This window comes from Melospiza melodia, chromosome 1 (genome assembly GCF_035770615.1).
Source record: "Melospiza melodia melodia isolate bMelMel2 chromosome 1, bMelMel2.pri, whole genome shotgun sequence".
Lineage (NCBI taxonomy): Eukaryota > Metazoa > Chordata > Aves > Passeriformes > Passerellidae > Melospiza > Melospiza melodia.
Genome location: NC_086194.1, coordinates 174,538,541 through 174,558,996, shown reverse-complemented (window position 1 = coordinate 174,558,996; position 20,456 = coordinate 174,538,541). Strand labels below are relative to the sequence as shown.

The 20,456-nt window shown below is 52.0% G+C and overlaps 2 protein-coding genes across 2 annotated transcripts; both read left to right on the top strand.

Annotated features, from left to right (window-relative positions):
- Window positions 1-3,134: 3,134 nt before the first annotated feature.
- On the top strand, window positions 3,135-4,671 carry LOC134419634 (erythroblast NAD(P)(+)--arginine ADP-ribosyltransferase-like). Its single transcript, XM_063159179.1, has 3 exons — window positions 3,135-3,169; window positions 3,556-4,378; window positions 4,597-4,671. Exons 1-3 carry the CDS (start codon window positions 3,135-3,137, stop codon window positions 4,669-4,671), a joined length of 933 nt encoding a protein of 310 aa, XP_063015249.1.
- An 11,154-nt stretch (window positions 4,672-15,825) lies between these two features.
- On the top strand, window positions 15,826-17,076 carry LOC134419567 (NAD(P)(+)--arginine ADP-ribosyltransferase 2-like). The gene is made up of 2 exons (XM_063159045.1): window positions 15,826-16,567; window positions 16,991-17,076. Exons 1-2 carry the CDS (start codon window positions 15,826-15,828, stop codon window positions 17,074-17,076), a joined length of 828 nt encoding a protein of 275 aa, XP_063015115.1.
- The last annotated feature ends 3,380 nt before the right edge of the window (window positions 17,077-20,456 follow it).

Here is a 20,456-nt window from a genome sequence, read left to right as displayed (position 1 = left end):
CGAATACTGGTCAATCTAAAGCTAAAATCACTCCAGCCTGAATCACCCCAGATCTAAAGGGTGAATGTGAAAAATGCCAACCACTCATTTTTTAAATTTTCAAAGTTTCATTATAACAAAACAGTTATAAAAATAGCAATATAATTAGAATAACAAAAATTTGGACAGTTAGGATTAGGACAATATGAGACAATAGAAACAAAGAGTTACAGACAGTCCAGGTACCTCTTTCTGGGCAAAATAAGCCTGAAAAAGGACCCATGTTAACAGAGGATTAACCCTTAAAAGCAGCAGCCTGTTGCATATTCATACACCTCATCCATGATGCATAAATTCCATTCGAACACAGGATTCTGTCTGGGCAGTGTCAGCTACTTCCTCTGAATCCTGATGGCTCCTCAGGGCTGAGCGAGGCAGGAAGAAGTTCGTTTCTTCTGATAATGGAGCAATAAATTCTTTTTCTCTGAAAGACTGATGTGTCCTGTGGCTGCTCTCTGGTGTGAGTCCTTTCTTTAAAAAAAGTATCTCACACAGCACAGTTTCTATTTTAACATTATGTTGTGACCTAAAACTATATTTAACACTTAAGAAAATTAACACAGCATAACTTTCTAACACAACACATATAATATTCATTTGAATATTTGCAAAAAGCCAGTCACAAAATACACATTTTTCACAGTGAAGGATCCCAGGGGAACACCCCTGGTGTGTTTGCTGCACGCAGTCACATCCCAGACGGAGAGCTGAGGAGCTGGCAGTGATAGAATAGGGACAACATGTTTCTAAAATCATGGAATATTCAGGGGAGTTACAAAGGAAGGATAGGCTTGGGAAAATGTTAGGCTGCACCTGTAATCATTTAATCGCTATGGTAAATGATATGATTGTTAGATGTGATGATTGTTTGGCAATTGTATATAATTATTGTTTAATAGCAACAAGAATCATGAGAACGGATGTCGGGGGGGGTTGATGGAAATTAAAAAAAATGCTTGGATGAAATCAATGTATACAATAGAAAAATAGAAGTTGAATAATTAATATGTAGTTATATAACGATAAAGGTATAAAAATGTGTCCATCGTTGTGAAAAGGCTCCAGGAGGCGTTTGCAGGTCACAGGAGAGAGGGTGGACTTTGGCCATGGTCATTTTCCATCCCAGCTGCAATTCAGCCCAGGAGCTCTCTCTGAAAGTTCCACAGTGAAAAGGTTCCTTTTGGGTTGTTCTTCAGGCAAGAAAAATGAGTTCACAGGGCTGTATGTTAAATGGGGGAGCTTGTTATCCATGCAGCAGGAATTCCTGGGAGCAAACTATGCTCCTGATAAGCTTGGAGGAGCTCAGAACAGGTGCTGCTCGTTGGGGACTGATGGCATTTCTGAGATTATAGAGCAGACTGAGGCTGGGGAAGAGAGGCACCACCACCCATTTATTGATGAAAACCCCTCATGTTTGTCTCAGGAAACTCTTTTTCCTTTCGAACCAGGGATTTCCCTCTTTACCCGTTCATCTCCTGGAATTGTGGTTCAGGAATTGTCCACCGGAGAGCAGCAGTGAGAGTGGGAAAATCAGCGGCACTGCGCATGTGCCACTCCCAGCTGCAGTTCTGGGTGCCAACAGCAGGCGGCAGCACGAGCTGCTGGTGCTGCCGAGCGCCCGCCCCGCCCCATCCCGGCCCCGGGGGCTCTGCAATGGTTTGGGATGGAGCGACTTTAAAGCCCTTCTGGTGCCAGCCCTGCCATGGGCAGGGACATCTTCCCCTGGGCCAGGCTGCTCCAGGCCCTGCCCAGTCTGGACTTGGACACAGCCAGGGATGGGGCAGCCAGAGCTTCTCTGGGCAGCCTGTGCCAGGGCATCACCACCATCACAGGGAAAGATTTTATAGGAAAGATGGGCTGTGATGTCTTTGAAAAATGACTCACTGAGTTGGGGGTCTTTAGGAGAAATTGTTGTCAGTTGTCTTCAAAATGGCTCTTGACATCTCTGCATGAGAAGACATGAAGTTTGTCACAGAAACCTGGCGGTTTGACCAGAAAGTTTGAAGTCCTGAACATTCGGGTAATAGGAGAAATTGGTCCCCACACAGTCTATTCCATCACCCTGACAGCCTGAACGTCTGAACTTTGGGAGGAAATGACAGGTTAAAGGGGAAGCTCAATGGGAGTCAGGGATTGCAATGGGGTAGGTGGTTTGGGAATGCTGCACCTCCCTGGTACCTCAGCCAATGGGGAAAAGGAGAGGGCAACTTGCAGCCAGGAGTTTGGGATAAAAGGAGGTTGCGCCCTCCGAAACCTGGAGAGAGAAACCCCACAGGGATATGGCTGTGGAAACTCTGTCCCTTTATTTCAATCAAGTTTCAAGACTGCTTTTGTGGACACTTGGCTTTTCATAGTGTGGCTTTTCCTCACATACTGAAGGTGCTGGGTAGAGCTTAAAGTCTGACTCTCAAAAATGATAAAACAATTGAAAAGAATTTACACAGGACAATAAAAGTGTCTCGATGCAGTGGAGAAAGAGATAACAGGAACTCCAGTGGGGTTTTGGACAAATTCTATTACACAGAAGGAGCAGCGTCTGCCAAAAGCAGAAGTTTGAGGCGAGGTCATCTGAGATATTGGGGGAGTCAATGAAAACGACTTCCTGATCACTTTATAGGAACTCTCCAGGACAACAAGAGAATTTCCAGAGGGAGACAGAGCTATGAAAATTGATTACAGGAAAAGTGCTGTTTCTGTATTGGCTAGGAGGCCGATTTTTATGACTATTTTTAATTACGGTGGATAAATTCCCTTTGGCAAAGTTTCCCCAGCTTACAGGACCAGGAGAGATCTGCTGTGAATCTGAGCTGATAAAGAATTCTGGCTTTCTGCTACCTCCACTTCCATCAGGGAGGTCACTGCAGCCAATTTCGGTATCAGGGGCTGGGGGGACTCCAAGGGACACATTGGGGAAGGGGGGGTGAGGGGATCATGGCATCAGGACTGGGGCCCTGGGGGACACTGGTGGGACCCTGGGGAGAATGTGATGTGGAATTGGAGTCCAGAGGGAAGCTGGGGGACACTGGGGGACATGGGACGGGGGTTCACAGGGCTCTGGGGGGCAGCAAGGAGAGACTGGGAGTGTGACTGGGGCCATGAGAGGGCTGGAGGACACTTCGGGGGGCAGGAGGTGATCCCCATCTTTGGGCTGGCATCCTGGGGGGGCGGAGGGGATCCCTGGGGAATGACAAAGGATTGTGGGAGTGGGATAGGGGTCCATGGGGGGTCTGGAGGACAATGGGACATCCAGGAATCACCTCAGGATTTGGGATCAGGCTCCCAGGATGTGCACAGGGGTCTCCTGGCTGAGGTTGCCCCCCTCCCCAGGCTGACACCGCCGTCCTTCCCCAGCCCCTGACTGAGGGACCTTCCCTGTGTCCCCTGGTGTGACTCCATGTCCCTCTGTGTTCCCCCATATCCCCTCAGCATCCTCTCAGTGTTCCATCAGTGTTCTGCTGTTTTCCTTAGTGTTCCCCATGTCCCACAGTGTCCCCTCAATTTTCCAGTGTCCCCCAGTGTCCCACACTGCTCCTGGTGGCATCTCCCCTGTCTGGATCCCCTGTTTTGGACGCTAGCACTGCTGGCAATGACCATGGCCAACACAGCCTTCATGGTTGTGCCCCTGGACATGGCCTGGAACTCCTTTGATGACCAGTACCCAGGCTGCCGACACACCATGACCCAGTTGTTGCCAGCCCTCAACCACTTTGAGTTGCAGCAGAACCCTCTGTTTGCCCAGACCTGGGTGAAGGCAGCAGACCAGTGGTGGAGGCGGGGGCCCCCTGTGACCCCTCTGTCCCCAGCCCAGGCCATCGCCCTCAGGACCTACACAATGAAGGACATGTACAAGGAGTTCAATGCTGCCGTGCATGTGGCTGGGCGCTCCCGGCAGGAATACCGGGACAACTTCCACTTCAAAACACTGCATTTCCTGCTGACCGATGCTCTGGCAACACTGAGGGACACTCGGGGACCACGATGTCACCATGTGTTCCGGGGAGTGCACGGGGTCCGGTTCAAGGCACAGCGTGGTGACACCATCCGGTTTGGTCGATTCACGTCAACATCACTGCATAAACAGATTGCTCAGCAATTTGGGACAGACACGATGTTCCAGGTGCAGACATGTTACGGCGCGGATATCCGAGAATTCTCCTCCAATCCTAGTGAGGAGGAGGTGCTGATCCCACCATTCGAGACCTTTGAGGTCACCAGTGTCACCCAGGAAGGAGACAGGGCATTGATCCAGCTCCGTTCCAGCGGGACCTTCAGCAGATACAGATGCGAGTGGCTGCGACGTGACATCATGGGGAAAACCTGGAGGACAGGGACAGCCACTGTGGGTATGGGGACACCTATGATAAGCCACAGGGGACAATGACCCCCACAGGTGATGGGGGACAGGGACAGGGACATCCATGACATGGCACAGGGATGGGGACCCCCGCATCTGGGAGGGGACAGCGACACCACTTCCAGGGGATGTCAGGGACAAAGACAGGGAAAGGGACAGAGGCAGGAACACTCCTCTGCTGTCTCTGTCCCTCCCCTCTGCAGGCCAGCTCTGTAGGGACCGGCTATGTGTGCTGGACATGGGTGGGCCTGGATCAGGACCAGCCTGATCCCCTCTGAACCTCTTGAACCCCCTGACACCCCTCATGGCACAGGAGTGCACCCCCTATATAGCCCTGACTACGGCCATCCCTGAAGCCCACCATGACCCCCTGAAACCCCTTGCTCCATGTGTTACCCCACTGCCCCCCTGACACCCCATCATCCCTAAAGCCCCCGTGGCCCCCTGACCACCAATCTCCCTCCTGCACCCCGGCCACTGGTCACCCCCAACCCTGCCCATTGCTCCAGTCTCTCCTGTCATTCCTCATCCCATGTCATACCAACCCCCACCCCTCACCCCTCACACCCCCCATGGCCCTCCTGACCCCCTGATCCCCATCATCCTCCATTCCACTTGAAACCCTCAAATGCCCCCCCTGTAACCCCTGACCCTTCTCTGACTGCCCTTAACCACCTCACCCCCACGGATCCCTCACCATCCTCTTTTTCCCCCAGGTAGGATCATCCCCAGGGCCCCCTCCCACCTCAGAGGGCTCCTCCTGGGCACTGCAGCCCTGGCAGTGGCCATCAGGATTGTCTGATCCATGAGGCCACGAAGGTCACCATGGTCTCTGCAATTACCAAGGACTATGATCCCCAGAGAAATGAGGTCACCAAAGCTACCAAGGCCACCATGAGGCCACTGTTGCCACCACTGTCACTATGGTTGCTGTAGCCACCCCTGGGACTCTGGCCACATGGCCACTATGACCACCTTGATCACCAAGACTCCCTCACCCAAAAGGCTACCACAGCCACTGTGGCCACCGAGCAGCCAGGGCCATTGTACAAAGCAATTCTATTAAATAATTCTATCAAAACAATTCCATTAAATAATTCTGACAAAGCCAGCAAAAAGTGACCATTCTTAAGCGGGGCTCCATGTCACTCCCCAGAAAACACTTGTGGGAATGTCTCTTTCTCTCAGCCTCAAGGAGGAACCCTGGGAAGCATCTCCTTCTCGAAAGGGGAACCTCATGCACATTTCATTTCAAGCAGGAACAGGGAGAGGAATCTCTGTCTGAGTGGGGACTGGACATTCCCAGAGTCAGGCGATAGACAGCCAGGCCCACCACTGGTGATCCACCCTCACTTGTAAATTTTGGGTTGGTGATTTGGGCTGGTTTTGGGCCAATTCAGCACCAAAATCAGCAGCAGACCCCTCTCAATGCAGCCCTGGTGCCCAAAAATGAGGCATTGTCCCTTGGGCACGTTCCAGGTAGTGCATCCTGCCACATCCAGCACTTCAGGGGGACATTAAAGGCTGGAAATAGGGAGGTTCAAGAGGGCAAGGGCAGGTCATGTCCCTGGGGAGGGACAGTCCCCAGTGCCAGGACAGGCTAGGGGGGGACATGCTTAAGCAGCTCTGGAGAAGGACATGAGGTTGCTGGTGGGTGACCAGTGGAGCTGGCCATGTGGCCCTTGGGGCAGGAGGGATCCAGGGGACATCGGGAGGAGCAGAACGAGGAGGTCATTGATCATGCCTTTCTGTCCTGCCCAGTGAGACACATCAGGAGTGCCATGTCCAGCTCTGTCCTGTGCTGTGTCCAGCTCTGACCAGTGCCATGTCTTGTCCTGGGCTGCTCTGGATCCAATCCTGGTCTCAGGGATGATGCTGCCTGAGCTGGGAGGTTGGGCGAGGTGCCCCGTCTGGATCGTTCCAGCCTCACCCATTCTGGGATTTGGGGATTCTGGAAGTTGCAGTTCAGGAATTGTCCACGGGAGGGCAGCAGCGAGCGTGGGAATTCAGCAGCACTGCGCATGCACTGCCCCCAGCTGCAGTTCCGGGTGCCAACAGCAGGTGGCAGCACGAGCTGCTCGCGCTACCGAGCACCCGCCCCCGCCCCGCCCCATCCCGGCCCCAGGGGCTCTGCTATGGTTTGGGATGGAGCGACCTTAAAGCCCGTCCTGTGCCAGCCCTGCCATGGCCAGGGAAATCTTCCTCTGGGCCAGGCTGCTCCAGCCCTGCCCAACCTGGCTTTGAACCCTTCCAGGTGTGTGGTAGCCACAGCTGTGTTATCAATTGGTAATGTGATGACCGGCTCTCACAACTAAGAGAATGGATAGTGTGCATGCTAAGAGAAGTTTTGTTGATGTATGGTTATGTTATTGCAGTTTGCTGTTTTGGCGCCCTCTATTCTCCCCACAGTCTCCTTTCCCCCTCTCTGTATTGTTGTCACCAGATGGCCCTGGTTGTCAGGGTTGTGTCAGGGTCATGTGGAGGGAGTGCGTGTACCTGTGCCCCGTGCATGGGGCAGTTGGGAATGGGAGAAGCTGTAGCTGAGGAGGCGTGGCATCACAACACCTCACCTGCAGTCAGACTGCAGGAATGTCTCTAGCAATGGACAGCAAGGAAGAGTCAACTGGCAGATTTTTGGAGTGGCCAGGCATTTATAACGAAAGTGTTTGAATATATATCACTCCTTATGAATTTGTATTTACCTGATGCAAGACAAGGAGTATAAAATGCAGAGCTGCCATTTTGTGGCAGTTAGTCACAGTCTCAGTGTTGTCCCTTTTTCCTTATTCAGTCCCTTTATTGTGTTGTTGAGGTTTAATAAACCTTTAGAAATTTAAAGTGAGCGGTCTTTTCTCACAGGCGCTACCAAGGCAACCATGGCTCCCAGAAAAATGAGGTCATCAAGGTCCCAAAGCCAACCCTACCATTTTCCCTGGACGAAATGAGAAAAAAGGGAAAAGAGAATGGGAGAAAAATCAAATCTCTTGGTCTTTTTGATTTTATTAAGATGAATGCTGTATGTGTATTTTAAAATCACTTTGTTTTTATTTCTGCTATTAACAAAATCTTAGACATGGTAGTAGTGGTAGCTGATGTAGGTACACGTGAAGTGTCTGTTTAGTCGGGATAACATCCAGTGCACATGTCATGTGGACCCTGCTTTTGATATGGCAACCATCAGCATCTGCCATCTGCCATAGACCAAGGCCCAGACTGGAAGTGATAAAGAGCAGGAGCCAAAACCACAGCCAAGAAACAGGCATGCTCTAAAAAGGCAGATCCAAGGATGAGCCATGTAAAATAATTCCTGGAATATGTTACTAGTTTATGCCAAGATATGGATATGCATAACGATCTATGAGTATGCAATGGGCTGATGTAATGGAAAAGGTATTCAAGGGGTTTCCCTGAAGATGATGGCATGCTCTTGGCTGAGTGCTGTGATGCACCCAGACGTAATATTTCTTTTACTGTCTTAGTCTCCTGTTCTCCTTTATTAAACTTTCTAAATTTTCACAGGAGAGTGAACGTGTTTCTCACATCTCACAAGCAGAGGCTCACCCCATGGCAGAAGAAGCAACTCTGGGCTGGGCTGTGGCAGCAGCAGTGATTTCACTTCCCCAAGCAGCAGCTCCGACCCTCCTTCACCAAAGCTGAGAGAGAGAGAGAGAGAGCCAGCAGTTGCCCTAGCTGCATCATTGACCTGGCCAATTCTCACAGTATCTCTGCCCCTCATAAAGAGACTCCCAGGTAAGATAAATGCAACCAGATGCCCTCCTTCCCTGAGCTTGGCCATTTCTTTTGCTTTTCTTAAGTACCCAGTCATTAGTCTTTCCTAGCAACTTATGGGAAAAAATTCTGTAAGTAAAAAGGAACAAAAAAAAGAAACCTGTGACAAAGGAGAGCTCATTTTAAAATGTTAAATGTCTCTTAAACTAAACAACACAACAAAGGGACTGAATAAGGAAAAAAAGACAACACTGGGAGCATGGCCAACTGCCAGAGACTCATCTAACAAAATGGCAGCTCTGCCTTTTATAGCCCTGGTTTTGCATCAGGCAAATACAAATTTGTAAGCAGTCATAAACACTCAAAAACTTTCTATATAAATGCCTGGCCCCTTCCAAAGGCTTCCAGGTGACTCTTCCTTGCTGTCCATTGGTGAAGACCTTCCTTAAGTCTAATGGGAGGTGAGGTGTTGTCAAGCCATGTCTCCCCAGAAACAGGCTTTGCCCTTTCTCGACTGCCCCATGCAGGGGGCACAGGTACACGCCCTCCCTCCACATGACCCTGACAACCCTGACAACCAGGGCCATCTGGTGACAACAATACAGAGAGGGGGAAAGGAGACTGTGGGGAGAACAGAGGGTGCCCAAACAGCAAACTGCAATAACATACCCATTCATCAACAAAACTTTTCTTAACATACACAATATCCATTCCGTTAATTGTGAGACAATCATCACATTACCCATCTATAACAAAGATGTGGCTGACCCATGCTAGAAGGGTCGAGGTCATGTGGGGCAGGGTGGGGAGCAGCCCAGCCCAGGGGAAGATGTCCCTGCCCATGGAAGGGCTGGCACTGGACGGGCTTTAAGGTCGCTCCATCCCAAACCATTGCAGAGCCCCCCAGGCAAGGATGGGGCGGGGCGGGCGCTCGGCAGCACCAGCGGCTCGTGCTGCCACCTGCTGTTGGCAGCCAGGGCTGCAGCTGGGGGCAGCGTATGCGCAGGGCCGCTGATTTCCCGGCACTCGCTGCTGAATCCTGTGGACAATTCCTGAACCACAACTGCCAGAATCCCCAAATCCCAGAATGGGTCAGGCTGGAAGGACCCAGAGTGGGCACCAGGCCCAACCTCCCAGCTCAGGCAGCATCATCCCTGAGACCAGGATTGGATCCAGAGCAGCTCAGAACAGGATACGGCACTGGACACAGATCTGGACACAGCACAGGACAGAGCTGGACCTGGCACTCCTGATGCGCCTCACTGGGCAGGGCTGAGAAGCATGATCACTCCCTGACCGCCTGGCTCTGCTCCTCCTGATGCTGTCTGGATCCCTCCTCACCCAATGGCCGCCCCACCAGCTCCACTGTTCACCCATCAGCAACCTCATGTCCTTCTCCAGAGCTGCTTAAGCATGTCGCCCCCAGCCTGCAGTGGCACTGGGGATTGGACCTGCACTTGCCCTCTTGCACTTCCCCAAATCCCAGCCTATAATGTCCTCCTGAAGTGCTGGATGTGTCGGGATGCTCTGCCTGGAATGGGGCCAAGGGACAATGCACCATTTGTGGCCATCAGGGTTGAATTGAGAGGGCTCTGCTGCTGATTTTGGTGCTGAATTGAGCCAAAACCAGCCCAAATACCCAACCTCAAATCGACAAGTGAGGGTGGATCACCAGTGGTGGGCCAGGCCATCTATCAGGTGGCCCTCGGAATGTCCAGTCCCCACTCAGACAGAGATTCCTCTCCCCAGTTCCTGCTTGAAATGAAATGTGCGTGAGGTTCCTCTTTCAGGAAGGAGATGCTCCCCAGGGTTCCTCCTTAAGGTTGAGAGAAAGGAACGTTCCCACGAGTGTTTTCTGTGGAGTGACATGGAGCCCTGCTTAAGAATGGTCAATTTTTGCTGGCTTTGTTAGAATTATTTAATGCAATTGTTTGTATTATGATTTAATAGATTTGCTTTGCACAATGGCATTGGTGTGCTTGGTGGCCAGAGTGGCTGTGGTAGCCTTGTGGGTGAAGGAGTCTTGGTGATCAAGGTGGTCATAGTGGGGTTGCTGCTTATAGTGACCATGGTGGCCAGAGTGGCTGTGGTGGCCACCATGACCACAGTGACAGTGGTTGTCCTGGTGTCCTCATGGTGGCAATATTTGCCAAGGTGTTCATTGTGGCAGTGGTGGCCTTGGTAGCCTTGATGGCCTCATTTCTCTGGGGGTCCAGGCGGTCTTGGTGATCATGGGGGCCATGGTTGCCACAGTGACCACAGCCACCTTGGTGACATGTTTGCCCTCATGGATCAGACGATCCCAGTGGGCACTCCCATGGCTGCGGTGGCCAGGAGAAGTCCTCCGAGGTGGAAGGTGGCTCTGGGGACGCTTTCCCCCCACGGACAAAGAGGGCTGTCATGGTGTCCTGGGGGAAGTGAGGTGTTTAGGATGTCCAGTGTGTGAGGAGGGTGCAAGGGTGGGTACAGGGGACCAGGGAGTTCAGGAGTGTCAGGGTGGGCTTAGGGGTAATAGAGGTCGGGGGACTCGGGGTGCCACAGGGGTGAGTGGGGCTGACAGTGGTTCAGGGACTGTTATGGGAGGGCTCTTGGGGAGAGTCCTGGCCCACCTGCATCCATCTCACATGGACTGTCCCCACAGCACTGCCCCTGGTGGGGTAGAACAGGGTCAGAATGGAGAGGTCCTTGTGCCTGTCCTTCCCTGGCAGGGGCATCCCTGTCCCCTCCTGGATGTGGGCGTCTCCATGCCTGTGCCCTGTCATGGGTGTTCCTGTCCCTGTGCCCACAATGGGTGTGCTCAGACTTGGTGTCCCCAGCATGGAGTGTCCGTGTTCCCCCACACATAGTTTTCCCTGTCCCCCATCCCTAGTGAGTATCACTGTCCCCTGTGCCTGATCCCATGGGTTTCTCCATGGCTACACTGGACATCCCCATGCCCCCAGGCCGTCCTCTTGCAGACACTCGCAGTTGTATTTGCTGAAGTTCACGCTGGAGTGGAGATGGATGCATGTCCTCTCCCTGTACTGGGTGACTTTGGTGACCTCAAAGGTCTTCAAGGGTGGGATCAGCACACCCCGACTCCTGGATTTTTGGAGAAGAAGTGGATGTCCACACGGTGGCATGTGTGCACCTGGAACACTGTCTTCTTCTCAAAGCACTGGCAATTTGGTTTGCGCAGCCACATTGATGACAATTCACCGAATTGGACCGTGCTGCCACGCTGTCTGTCGTACCAGACCCCACACACCCACTGAACATGTCAAGACACTGCCCTTTCAGAGGGTCCCTCAGCGTGACTAGGGGATCCGTCAGCAGGAAATGCAGAGTTTTGAAGTGGAAGTTGTCCCAGGATTCCTGGTGGGAACGCCCAACCACGTGCACAGACTCATTGAACATGAAGTACAGGCCATCCATTGTCTATGCCCTGATGGCTGGCGGTGGCCTGGTCTGGGGACAGAGGGGTCACAGGGGGCCCCCACATCTGCCACTTGGCCACAGCCATCTCCCAGATCTTGGCAAAGTCACAATTCTGTTGGAACTCAGAGCGGTTCAGGGCTGTAAATGTCGCAGTGATAGCAGGGTGACAGGCCTGGTACTGGTCATCAAAGGAGTCCTGGGCCATGTCCAGGGGCACCATCTTGATGGCCACGGAGCCCATGGCCATTGGCAGCAGTGCCAGGGTCTGAGCAAGGGGGGCCATGGAGGGGAGAGGCCACAGGGACCAGTGTGGACACTGGGGGACACAGAGGGGACACAGAGGAGACACAGGGAATGTCCCTTAGAGAGGGACTGGGGAGGGAAGTGGGGTCAGCCCCAGGAGAAGGGTGGCACTCATGGCCAGCAGACCCCTGGGCATGTCTGGGGTCCCTGATCCCAAATCCTGGGGTTACTTATGCCTCCCCAGTGTCCCCCAGCCCCCCAGGGACCCGAATCCAAATCCCACAGTACTGTTTCCTCTTGGGGCCCCAGAAACCCAATTCTACTCCCATGACTACAAGTCCCCTCAGCCCTGGCAGGATTCCTGGGGTCACTCCCTTAATCCCCCCCATTGTCCCCCTCAGCCCGTGCCCAGAAGCACTCACACTTCCAGTCCCCTGTTTCTTTGCTGTCGCCCCAGGACCTCACCACAAATTCTGGTATCACCCCATGCCCCCACAGTGTTTCCAAGCCCCACCATGACCCCAATCCCAGTCCCACCATCTCATGTTCCACATCACTTTCCCCCAGAGTGCCCCATGACCCCAGTTCCAGTCCTGTGATTCCCTCAGTGTCCCTCCAGCAGTGCAATCGCGATCCCAGTCCTCTTCCATTTTTTTACTCCATTTTTTTACATGTTTACTCTTCCATTGTCCCCCCAGGGCTCTCCAGGAACTTCAATCCTGCTCCCAATCATCTGCAACCCTCTTGTGACCCCAGGCCCCTCTGGGATTTCACCGAAATTCCTAAAGCCTCTCCCTCACTGGCCCCAGTGTCCCCCAGGTCTCTCTCCCAGGCCCAAGTCCTGGCCGCAGTCCCATTACCCATTTCATGTCACCTCAGGACCCCAACCGAAATTTAGGGGTCACCCCCTGCCCCCACAATGTCACCATGGAACTCTCCATGCCCCCACTCTGCAATCCCAGGCCCATGTCCCCTCTTTGAGTATCTCCAGGGTCCACTACTCCCTGATACCAAAATCAGCTGGAGTGAACTCCCTGATGGAACTGGAGGTATCAGAAAGCCAAAATTCTTACTCAGCTCAGACTCACAGCAGATCTCTCCTGGTCCTGCAAGTCGGGGAGGGACTTTGCCACAGGGTATTTATCCCTTGTAATTATAAATACTCATTACAATAGGCTTCTTAGCTAATACAAAGCTAACATTTACCCCAAAAATAATTTGTATGGCTCTGCCTCTTTCAGGAAATAATTTTTATTGTCCTGGAGTGTCATAAAAGTGGGGTGTCAGGATGGGGTTTTCACTGAGTGCCCCAATATCCCAGATGACCTCAACCTGAACTTTCATTTTGGGCAGGCACTGCTCCTTATGTGTTACAGAACTTGACAAAAAGCCCTCACTGGAGTTCCCATTATCTGTTACTTCACAGGTTCCAGCCACCTTTGCCCTTCTGTGTACACACTTTTACATCCTTTCATTGTTTTTTCTTGCTTATCTTTAAGCTCTATCCTGCAGTATTGAGGGATCAGAAACTTTCTATTTTCTGTCTTATTTCTCAACTCCCATGACCCCAGTCCTACTCCTCAGAGACTGTTCTCCTCATCCAAGAGGCCAGGAAATCCATGTGGGACAAAACTTCATGGTATATACTCTGCTCACCATAGAGTCAAGGGGATGTGGAACAAAGGGAGCAGTGTTACAGAGAGCTCTGGAATTGGCAGTGAGAAAAAGAGCAAACATAGGAACTCACTTGGCATCCCCTTTGAGCATTGCTCATGCCCATGGAGACATATGGGAAGAAAGACGTAAATTACAGCACAGGGATCTCTGATTAAATATAAACAAGGATTATCGTCCCTCCTTGATTCCACCCAGCTGCCCAAAATGTGGCTGTACTTCAATCCAGGGCACAGCAGCTTGGGGATGGACAAATACCTGTGGGTAAATAGATTTGCAATAAAGCTGCACGAGAGGTTCTGCAACAAATCATCCTGGTGTTATTTCCTGAGAAAGGAATTTCAGCCCCAGAGGTGAGGCCTGGATAGAGTTGGGCAGATTGAAAATTGGCTGCTTATCTAAAAACCCACAACAAACATGGTTGCTGGGTGGGTGGGTGAGAGGTAACTCCCAATAACCAGGTCAGGCCCTCCCCAGCTGATGCTGCAATTTGTAAAGCAGAAAAGCACCAGCAAAGCTCTGGGGAATTCATGAGATGGGCACTGGTTTGTGGCCTCAGATCCTCAGTGTTCCTAGGACAAAACTGTCAGGTCTTTTACAGAGCAATGCCTGATGTCTTTTCAAAAGAACCCTTTGAATTCAAAGCCATCACCTCCAGGCATCAATGGAAGAGGAAACACTCAATGATAACTGGCAAATGGCTTTTCTGAGCTACCACGCCAACACGGGCTCAAGTATCTCCTGGTGTTGGTGGATCTCATTTTTGGGGCTCCAGAACTTCTCCTGCCACACCAACAAGGCCAGGGAAGTCACCCAGGCATTCCCCCAGGAGATCCATCCCCAGGCTCAAGGTGCCTACAGGGATGTCATCTGATAGGGGACCCCAAGTGGTATCTGAGTTGTGGTAGCAACTCAGTGAGCAGTGGGGAGTGGGACTGGGGGAAACGGGAGACATGGGACCGTGGGATTTTGGACATGGGGGATGAGAAATAAGAGAGAGAATAGAAAGTTTCAGATCCCTCAGTGATGCTGGATAGGGCTTAAAGGAGAACTAACAAAAAGCACTAAAAGGATGTAAAAGTATGTATACAGTAGAGCAAAGGTTGCTGCAACCTGCGGAGTAAAAGACAAAGGGAACTCCAGTGAATGGGTTTTGTCAAATTCTGTAGCACAGAAGGAGCAGCGCCTGCACAAAATGAAAGTTCAGATTGAGGTCATCTGGGATATTGGGGAACTCAGTGAAAACCACATCCTGACATGCCATGTTTATGACCCTCCAGGACAATGAAAATTATTTCCTAAGAGAGGCAGAGCCATGCAAATTATTGATGGGAAAAGTGCTGTCCCTGTATTAGATATGGAACACACTTTCATGAATATTCATAATTATGATGGATAAATTTTCCATGGCAAAGTCCCCCCAGAGCTGCAGGACCAGGAGAGATCTGCTGTGAGTCCTAGCTGATCGATAATTCTGGCTTTCTGATATCTCCAGTTCCATCAGGGTGTTTCACTCTGGCCAATTTTGATATCAGGGACTGGGGACCCTTGGGGAGGAACATGGGATTGTGGGATTGGGGTCAGGAGGGGCACTTGGGGTGTAAAGGGACTGGATTCCTGGGGTGGTCCAGGGGCAGCAATGGGGAAAAAAGGACCATGGGAGTGGCAGTGGGTACTGGTGTACACTTGAGGGGCACGTGGGACTGGATTGGGGTCCAGGGGTTCCCAGGGCAGTCATGGGACTGAGAGTGGGATTGGGGTTAGGTGGGGAGGGGACAGGGACAAGTGGGACCCATTGGGGACCCCAAACCTTGGGCCAGGGTCCTGGGGGACCTGGGTACACTGGGAGGGGTACAAGGGATTGGGAGAGGGATTGGGGTAATGGAGGCACTGGGAAACACCGGGAGAGGGGGGACACAGAACTATGGGAGTGGAATTGGGAGTCTGGGGGTCACTGGGGTTACTGGCTGGGGGAGTCAGGAAGTGACCTCAAGATTTGAGTCAGGGTCCTGCAGGGGTGCTTACAAGGCATCTTGAGGGGGGATATAGGACTGTGGGAGTGGGATTGGGAGTCAGGGAGTCTGAGGAACACTGGGGCACCCAGGACTGACCCCAGGATTTGGGATGATGTTCCAGGACATGCCCAGGTGTCTCCTGGCCAGGACTGCCCCACTCTCTCTGGGCTGAACGCACTCTCCCTCCTAGGCCCCTCCCCAAGGAAGCCTCCCCATGTCCTGCCATGTTCCTCAGCATCTCCTGTTTCCCATCAGTGTCTCCTCAGCATCCCCTGGTGTCCCCCTGTGTCCTCCCTGTGTTTCACAATCTGTCCTCTGTGTATCCCACAGCAGCAATTGTGGCCTCTCTTCTCCATGGCCCCCCTGTCTCAGATCCTGGCACTCCTGGCAATAACTGTGACCACTGCGGACATCAAGGTGGTGCCCCTGGACATGGCCCAGAACTCCTTTGATGACCAGTACCTCAACTGTAGGGATAAAATGACTGAGAAGTTGCCAGAACTCAAGCGCTCTGATTTCCTCAAGAATGGCACATTCAAAAAGATCTGGAATAAGGCCACATACTTGTGTGAGGATGAAGGCTACTGTGCATCCACTCTGACCAAAGACCAGGCCATCGCCCTCGTGGTCTACACAATGGGGGATGTGTATAGTGACTTCAATACAGCCGTGCGCACAGCTGGAAAGTCCAGCAAGGAATACCAGAACAACTTCTACTTCAAAACACTGCATTTCCTGCTGACCGATGTCCTCCAGAAGCTGAGAAGCCCTAGTAAGTGTCTGAATGTGTTCCGGGGGGTGAAGGATGTCCAGTTTAATGTGAACACTGGAGATACAGTCCGTTTCGGTCAGTTTACTTCTTCATCGCGGGACAAAACGGTGGCCCAGTGTTATGGGACAGACACGATGTTTTACGTGCAAACGTGCCACGGAGTGGACATCCAAAACTTCTCCTTCAAAAAACATGAGAAGGAGGTGCTGATCCCACCCTTTGAGACCTTTGAGGTCACTTATGTCAAGAAAGAACGAAGAACGTTGAACATTGGTCTTCGCTCCACTGGGAACTGCAGCAACCACAACTGCGAGTGGCTGCGAGGTGACATCATGGGAACAACCTGGGGGGATGGGGACACTCAGTGAGGGTTGGGGAGGGGGACACATGGTGCTGCAGACACTCATGGCCCAGAGGGGACAGGGACACTCACTGTGGGTGGGAGGTGGGACACCCACAGCTGGGGACAGGGAATGGGGACACCCATTACCAGGTGACAGGGACACGGATATCCAGGGCTGGGAACACTGACAGGGATGGAGAGGACAAGGCCACCCATGGTTGGGCACAGAGGAAAGAGATCTCATAATGGCCCCCTCTGACATCCCATATTCTCAGGATCCCCCATCACCCCATCCCTCTCCCCATGGCCCTCCTGACCCCCTGACCCCTTCACCCCATGGTCCCTCCTGACCCTGCTCACCTTCTCACCCCATGATCCCCCTGACCCTCTCTTTGTCCCTCCAGGTGGGAGCCTCTCCAGGAACTCCCCCCACCTTGGGGGCTTTCTCCTGGCTACTGTGGCCATGGCAGTGGCCATTGGAACCCTCTGAGCCGCACAGCAACCAAGGTCACTGTGGTCTTGGAGGCCACTGTGGCCACCATGGTCTGTAACTGTAACAAAGCATCCATCCTGGATAGCGCCTCTGAGAGCTGCCTTGCAAGGCAGCGATGCCAGGGAAGCAGGACCAGCAGGAGGGGGGCTGCCTTGCCTGATGCATCAATCAATTGCCACTTACTCACTTTCTGTATAAGAAATGTATAAAAAACTTGATCCTTGCTTGCTTTGTGTGTCAAAAGTTTAACAAAATTTGCTGCTTGCTCACTTGATGTATCTGCTACAGCTCTTTTATCGCCTTTCCTGCAGGTCCTCATTTCCTGAAATAAAGCTGTTCCTGGCATTTTTGTTAGAGGCAACTTGAAGTTTTACTTTTCAAACCTCGATCTACAAAGAGGTGCTGGAGAAATGTTCCTCTCTTCTTCCTCGTTCACTGCAGCCCCTCAGAAAGGACCTGGAGGGGCTGGAGCATGTCCAGGGAAGGGATGGAGCTGTGGAAGGGTCTGGAGCACCAGAAAGGGCTGAGGGAGCTGGTGGGGGCTGCTCAGTGCAATTTAAAAAGGGTGAACAATCAGTTTGGGGCCAGTTCCAAAGTTCCCGATTTGAGGTAACACAAAAGAAGAAGCATTGGGAGGGAAAAAAGAAAAAGAAACAGAATGAAGAAGGATGAAAAATAAAATAGAGAAATGGGGACAGAGGCATCACCACACATTAATTTATGGAAAAAACTCCTGATGTTTCACTCAGGAAACTGTTTTTTCTTTCAAATCAGGGATTTTCCCTCTTTACTCACTCATCTCCTGGAGTTGTGGTTTAGGAATTCTCCAGGACAATCGGAGGATTTCCAGAGAGAGGCAGAGCCATGCAAATTATTTACAAGAAATGTGCTATTTCTGTGTTAGATAGGAAAAATATTTTAATGAATATTTATAATTTTACTGGATAAATTCCATGTGGCAAAGTCCCCCCTGAGCTGCAGGACCAGGAGAGATCCTCTGTGAGTCTGAGCTGATCAAGAATTCTGGCTTTCTGATATCTCCGGCTCCATCAGAGAGTTCACTCAGGCTGATTTGGGTATCAGGGGCTGGGGGGACTCCAGGGGAACCCTGGGAGGCAGGCAGGACATGTGACCATGGAATTGGCATTGGGATTGGGATTGCTGTCCTGTGGGGACACTGTGGGAGTCACAGGACTGGGACTGGGGTCATGGGCTGCTCTGGGGGAAAGTGAGGGAGCACAGGAGATGGTGGGAGTAGGATTGGGGTCATGGGGGAACTGGGAGACGCTGTGGGGGCAGAGGGTGATGCCTGGATTTGTGCTGAGGTTCTGGGGTGGCATCGAAGTAACTGGGTCTGGCAGTGGCATTGGGATCTGGAGACGGGCCAAGGGGGACAATGAGGGGCTCAGGGTGTGAGCCCAGGATTTGAGTTGGGGTAGGGGGGCTGAGGAACTTGTATTGATGGGAGTAGGATTGGGCTTCTGGTGGTCCATGGTACTGTGACCACTGTGGCCACCAAGGTCATTGTGCAAAAATATCTATTAAACTATTCCATCAAAAGAATTCTGTTAAAGAATTCTGAAAAAGTCAGCAAAAAGGGCCCATTCTTAAGCAGGGCTCGATGGCAATCCCCACACCAACACTTGTGGGAACGTGTCTTTCTCTCAACCTCGAGGAGGATCCTCTGGAAGCATCCCCTTCCCGAGGGAGGAATCTCACACACATTTAATTCCAAGCAGGAATAGGTGAGGGGAATCTCTGTTTGAGAAGGGACGGGACATTGCCGGGGTCAGATGATGAATGGCCAGGCCCAGCTCTGGTACTTCACCCTCAGTTGTCAATTTTGAGTTGGTGATTTGGGCTGGTTTTAGCCTAATTCAGCACCAAAATCAACAGCAGACCCCTCTCATTGCAGCCCTAATGGCCAGAAATGAGGCATTGTCCCTAGGCCCCAATCCAGGCAGAGCATCCTGCCACATCCTGTGCTTCAGGTGCATGTTAAAAGCTGGAAATTGGGAGGTTTTGCACAGAGGGCAAGTGCAGGTCCTATCCCTGGGAAGGGATTGTCCCTGGTGCCCATCCGGGGACAGCTTTGGCGAAGGATCTGGAAATGCTGGTGGGTGACCAGTGTAGGTGGTGATGTGTCTGGGACCAGGAGGGATCCAGGGGTCATCAGGAAGAATGGGGTGAGGAGGTCAGGGAGTGTTTGTGCCCCTCTGTCCTGTCCAGTGAGGCACATCAGGAGTGCTGAGTCCAGCTCTGCCCAGTTCCGTGTCCCCTCCTGGGCTGTTCTAGACCCAGTCCTGGTCTCAGGGATGACGCTGCCTGAGCTGGGAGGTTAAGCCAGGTGACCACTCTGGGTCCTTCCAGCCTGACCCATGCTGTGATTTGGGGATTCTGGCAGTTGCAGTTCAGCAATTGTCCACCCGAGGGCAGCAGCGAGCCCTGGAAATCAGCAGCACCGCGCATGCACCGCCCCCAGCTGCAGTTCCGGGTGCCAACAGCAGGCGGCAGCACGAGCTGCTGGCGCTTCCGAGCGCCCACCCTGGCCCATTCCCGGCCCTGGGGGCTCTGCAATGGTTTGGGATGGAGCAACCTTAAAGCCTGTCCTGTGGCAGCCCTGCCATGGGCAGGGACATCTTCCCCTGGGCCAGGCTGCTCCAGGCCCTGCCCAGCCTCGCCTTGAACCCTTCCGGTAGTGGGGCAGCCACAGCTGTGCTATAGATGGGTAATGTGATGACCGGCTCTCACAAATTAAGGGAATGGATAGTGTGTATGTTAAGAGAAGTTTTGTTGATGTGTGGTTATGTTATTGTAGTTTGTTGTTTGGGCAGCCTCTGTTCTCCCCACAGTCCCCTTTCCCTCTCTGTATTGTTCTCACCAGATGGCTCTGGTTGTCAGGGTTGTCAGGGACATGTGGAGGGAGTGCGTGTACCTGTGCCCCTTGCATGGGGCAGTTGGGAATGGGAGAAGCTGTAGCTGGGGAGCCGTGGCATCACAGCATCTCACCTCCAGTCAGACTGCAGAAATGTCTCCAGCAATAGACAGCAAGGAAGAGTCAACTGGCAGATTTTGGGAGGGGCCACGCATTTATAATGAAAATGTTTGAATATGTATGACTGCTTATGAATTTGTATTTACCTGATGCAAGACAAGGAGTATAAAATGCAGAGCTGCCATTTTTTGGCAGGTAGTCACAGTCTCAGCATTGTCCCTTTTTCCTTATTCAGTCCATTAATTGTGTTGTTGAGGTTTAATAAACTTTTAAAAATTTAAATTGAGCGGTCTTTTCTCACAGGCACTACCAAGGCAATCATGGCCCTCAGGAAAATGAGGTCATCAAGGTGCCAAAGCCACACCTGCCATTTTTCAAGGAG

What these genes read in the sequence shown, in the direction of transcription:
- LOC134419634 (XM_063159179.1), top strand. Translation starts at nt 3,135, where the DNA reads ATGAGAGGGCTGGAGGACACTTCGGGGGGCAGGAG. An exon ending in GACACTTCGGGGGGCAGGAG is followed by an intron (nt 3,170 to 3,555) that starts GTGATCCCCATC and finishes AGTGTCCCCCAG; the next exon opens with TGTCCCACACTGCTCCTGGT. An exon ending in GGAGGACAGGGACAGCCACT is followed by an intron (nt 4,379 to 4,596) that starts GTGGGTATGGGG and finishes TCCCCTCTGCAG; the next exon opens with GCCAGCTCTGTAGGGACCGG.
- LOC134419567 (XM_063159045.1), top strand. Translation starts at nt 15,826, where the DNA reads ATGGCCCCCCTGTCTCAGATCCTGGCACTCCTGGCAATAACTGTGACC. An exon ending in CAACTGCGAGTGGCTGCGAG is followed by an intron (nt 16,568 to 16,990) that starts GTGACATCATGG and finishes TTGTCCCTCCAG; the next exon opens with GTGGGAGCCTCTCCAGGAAC.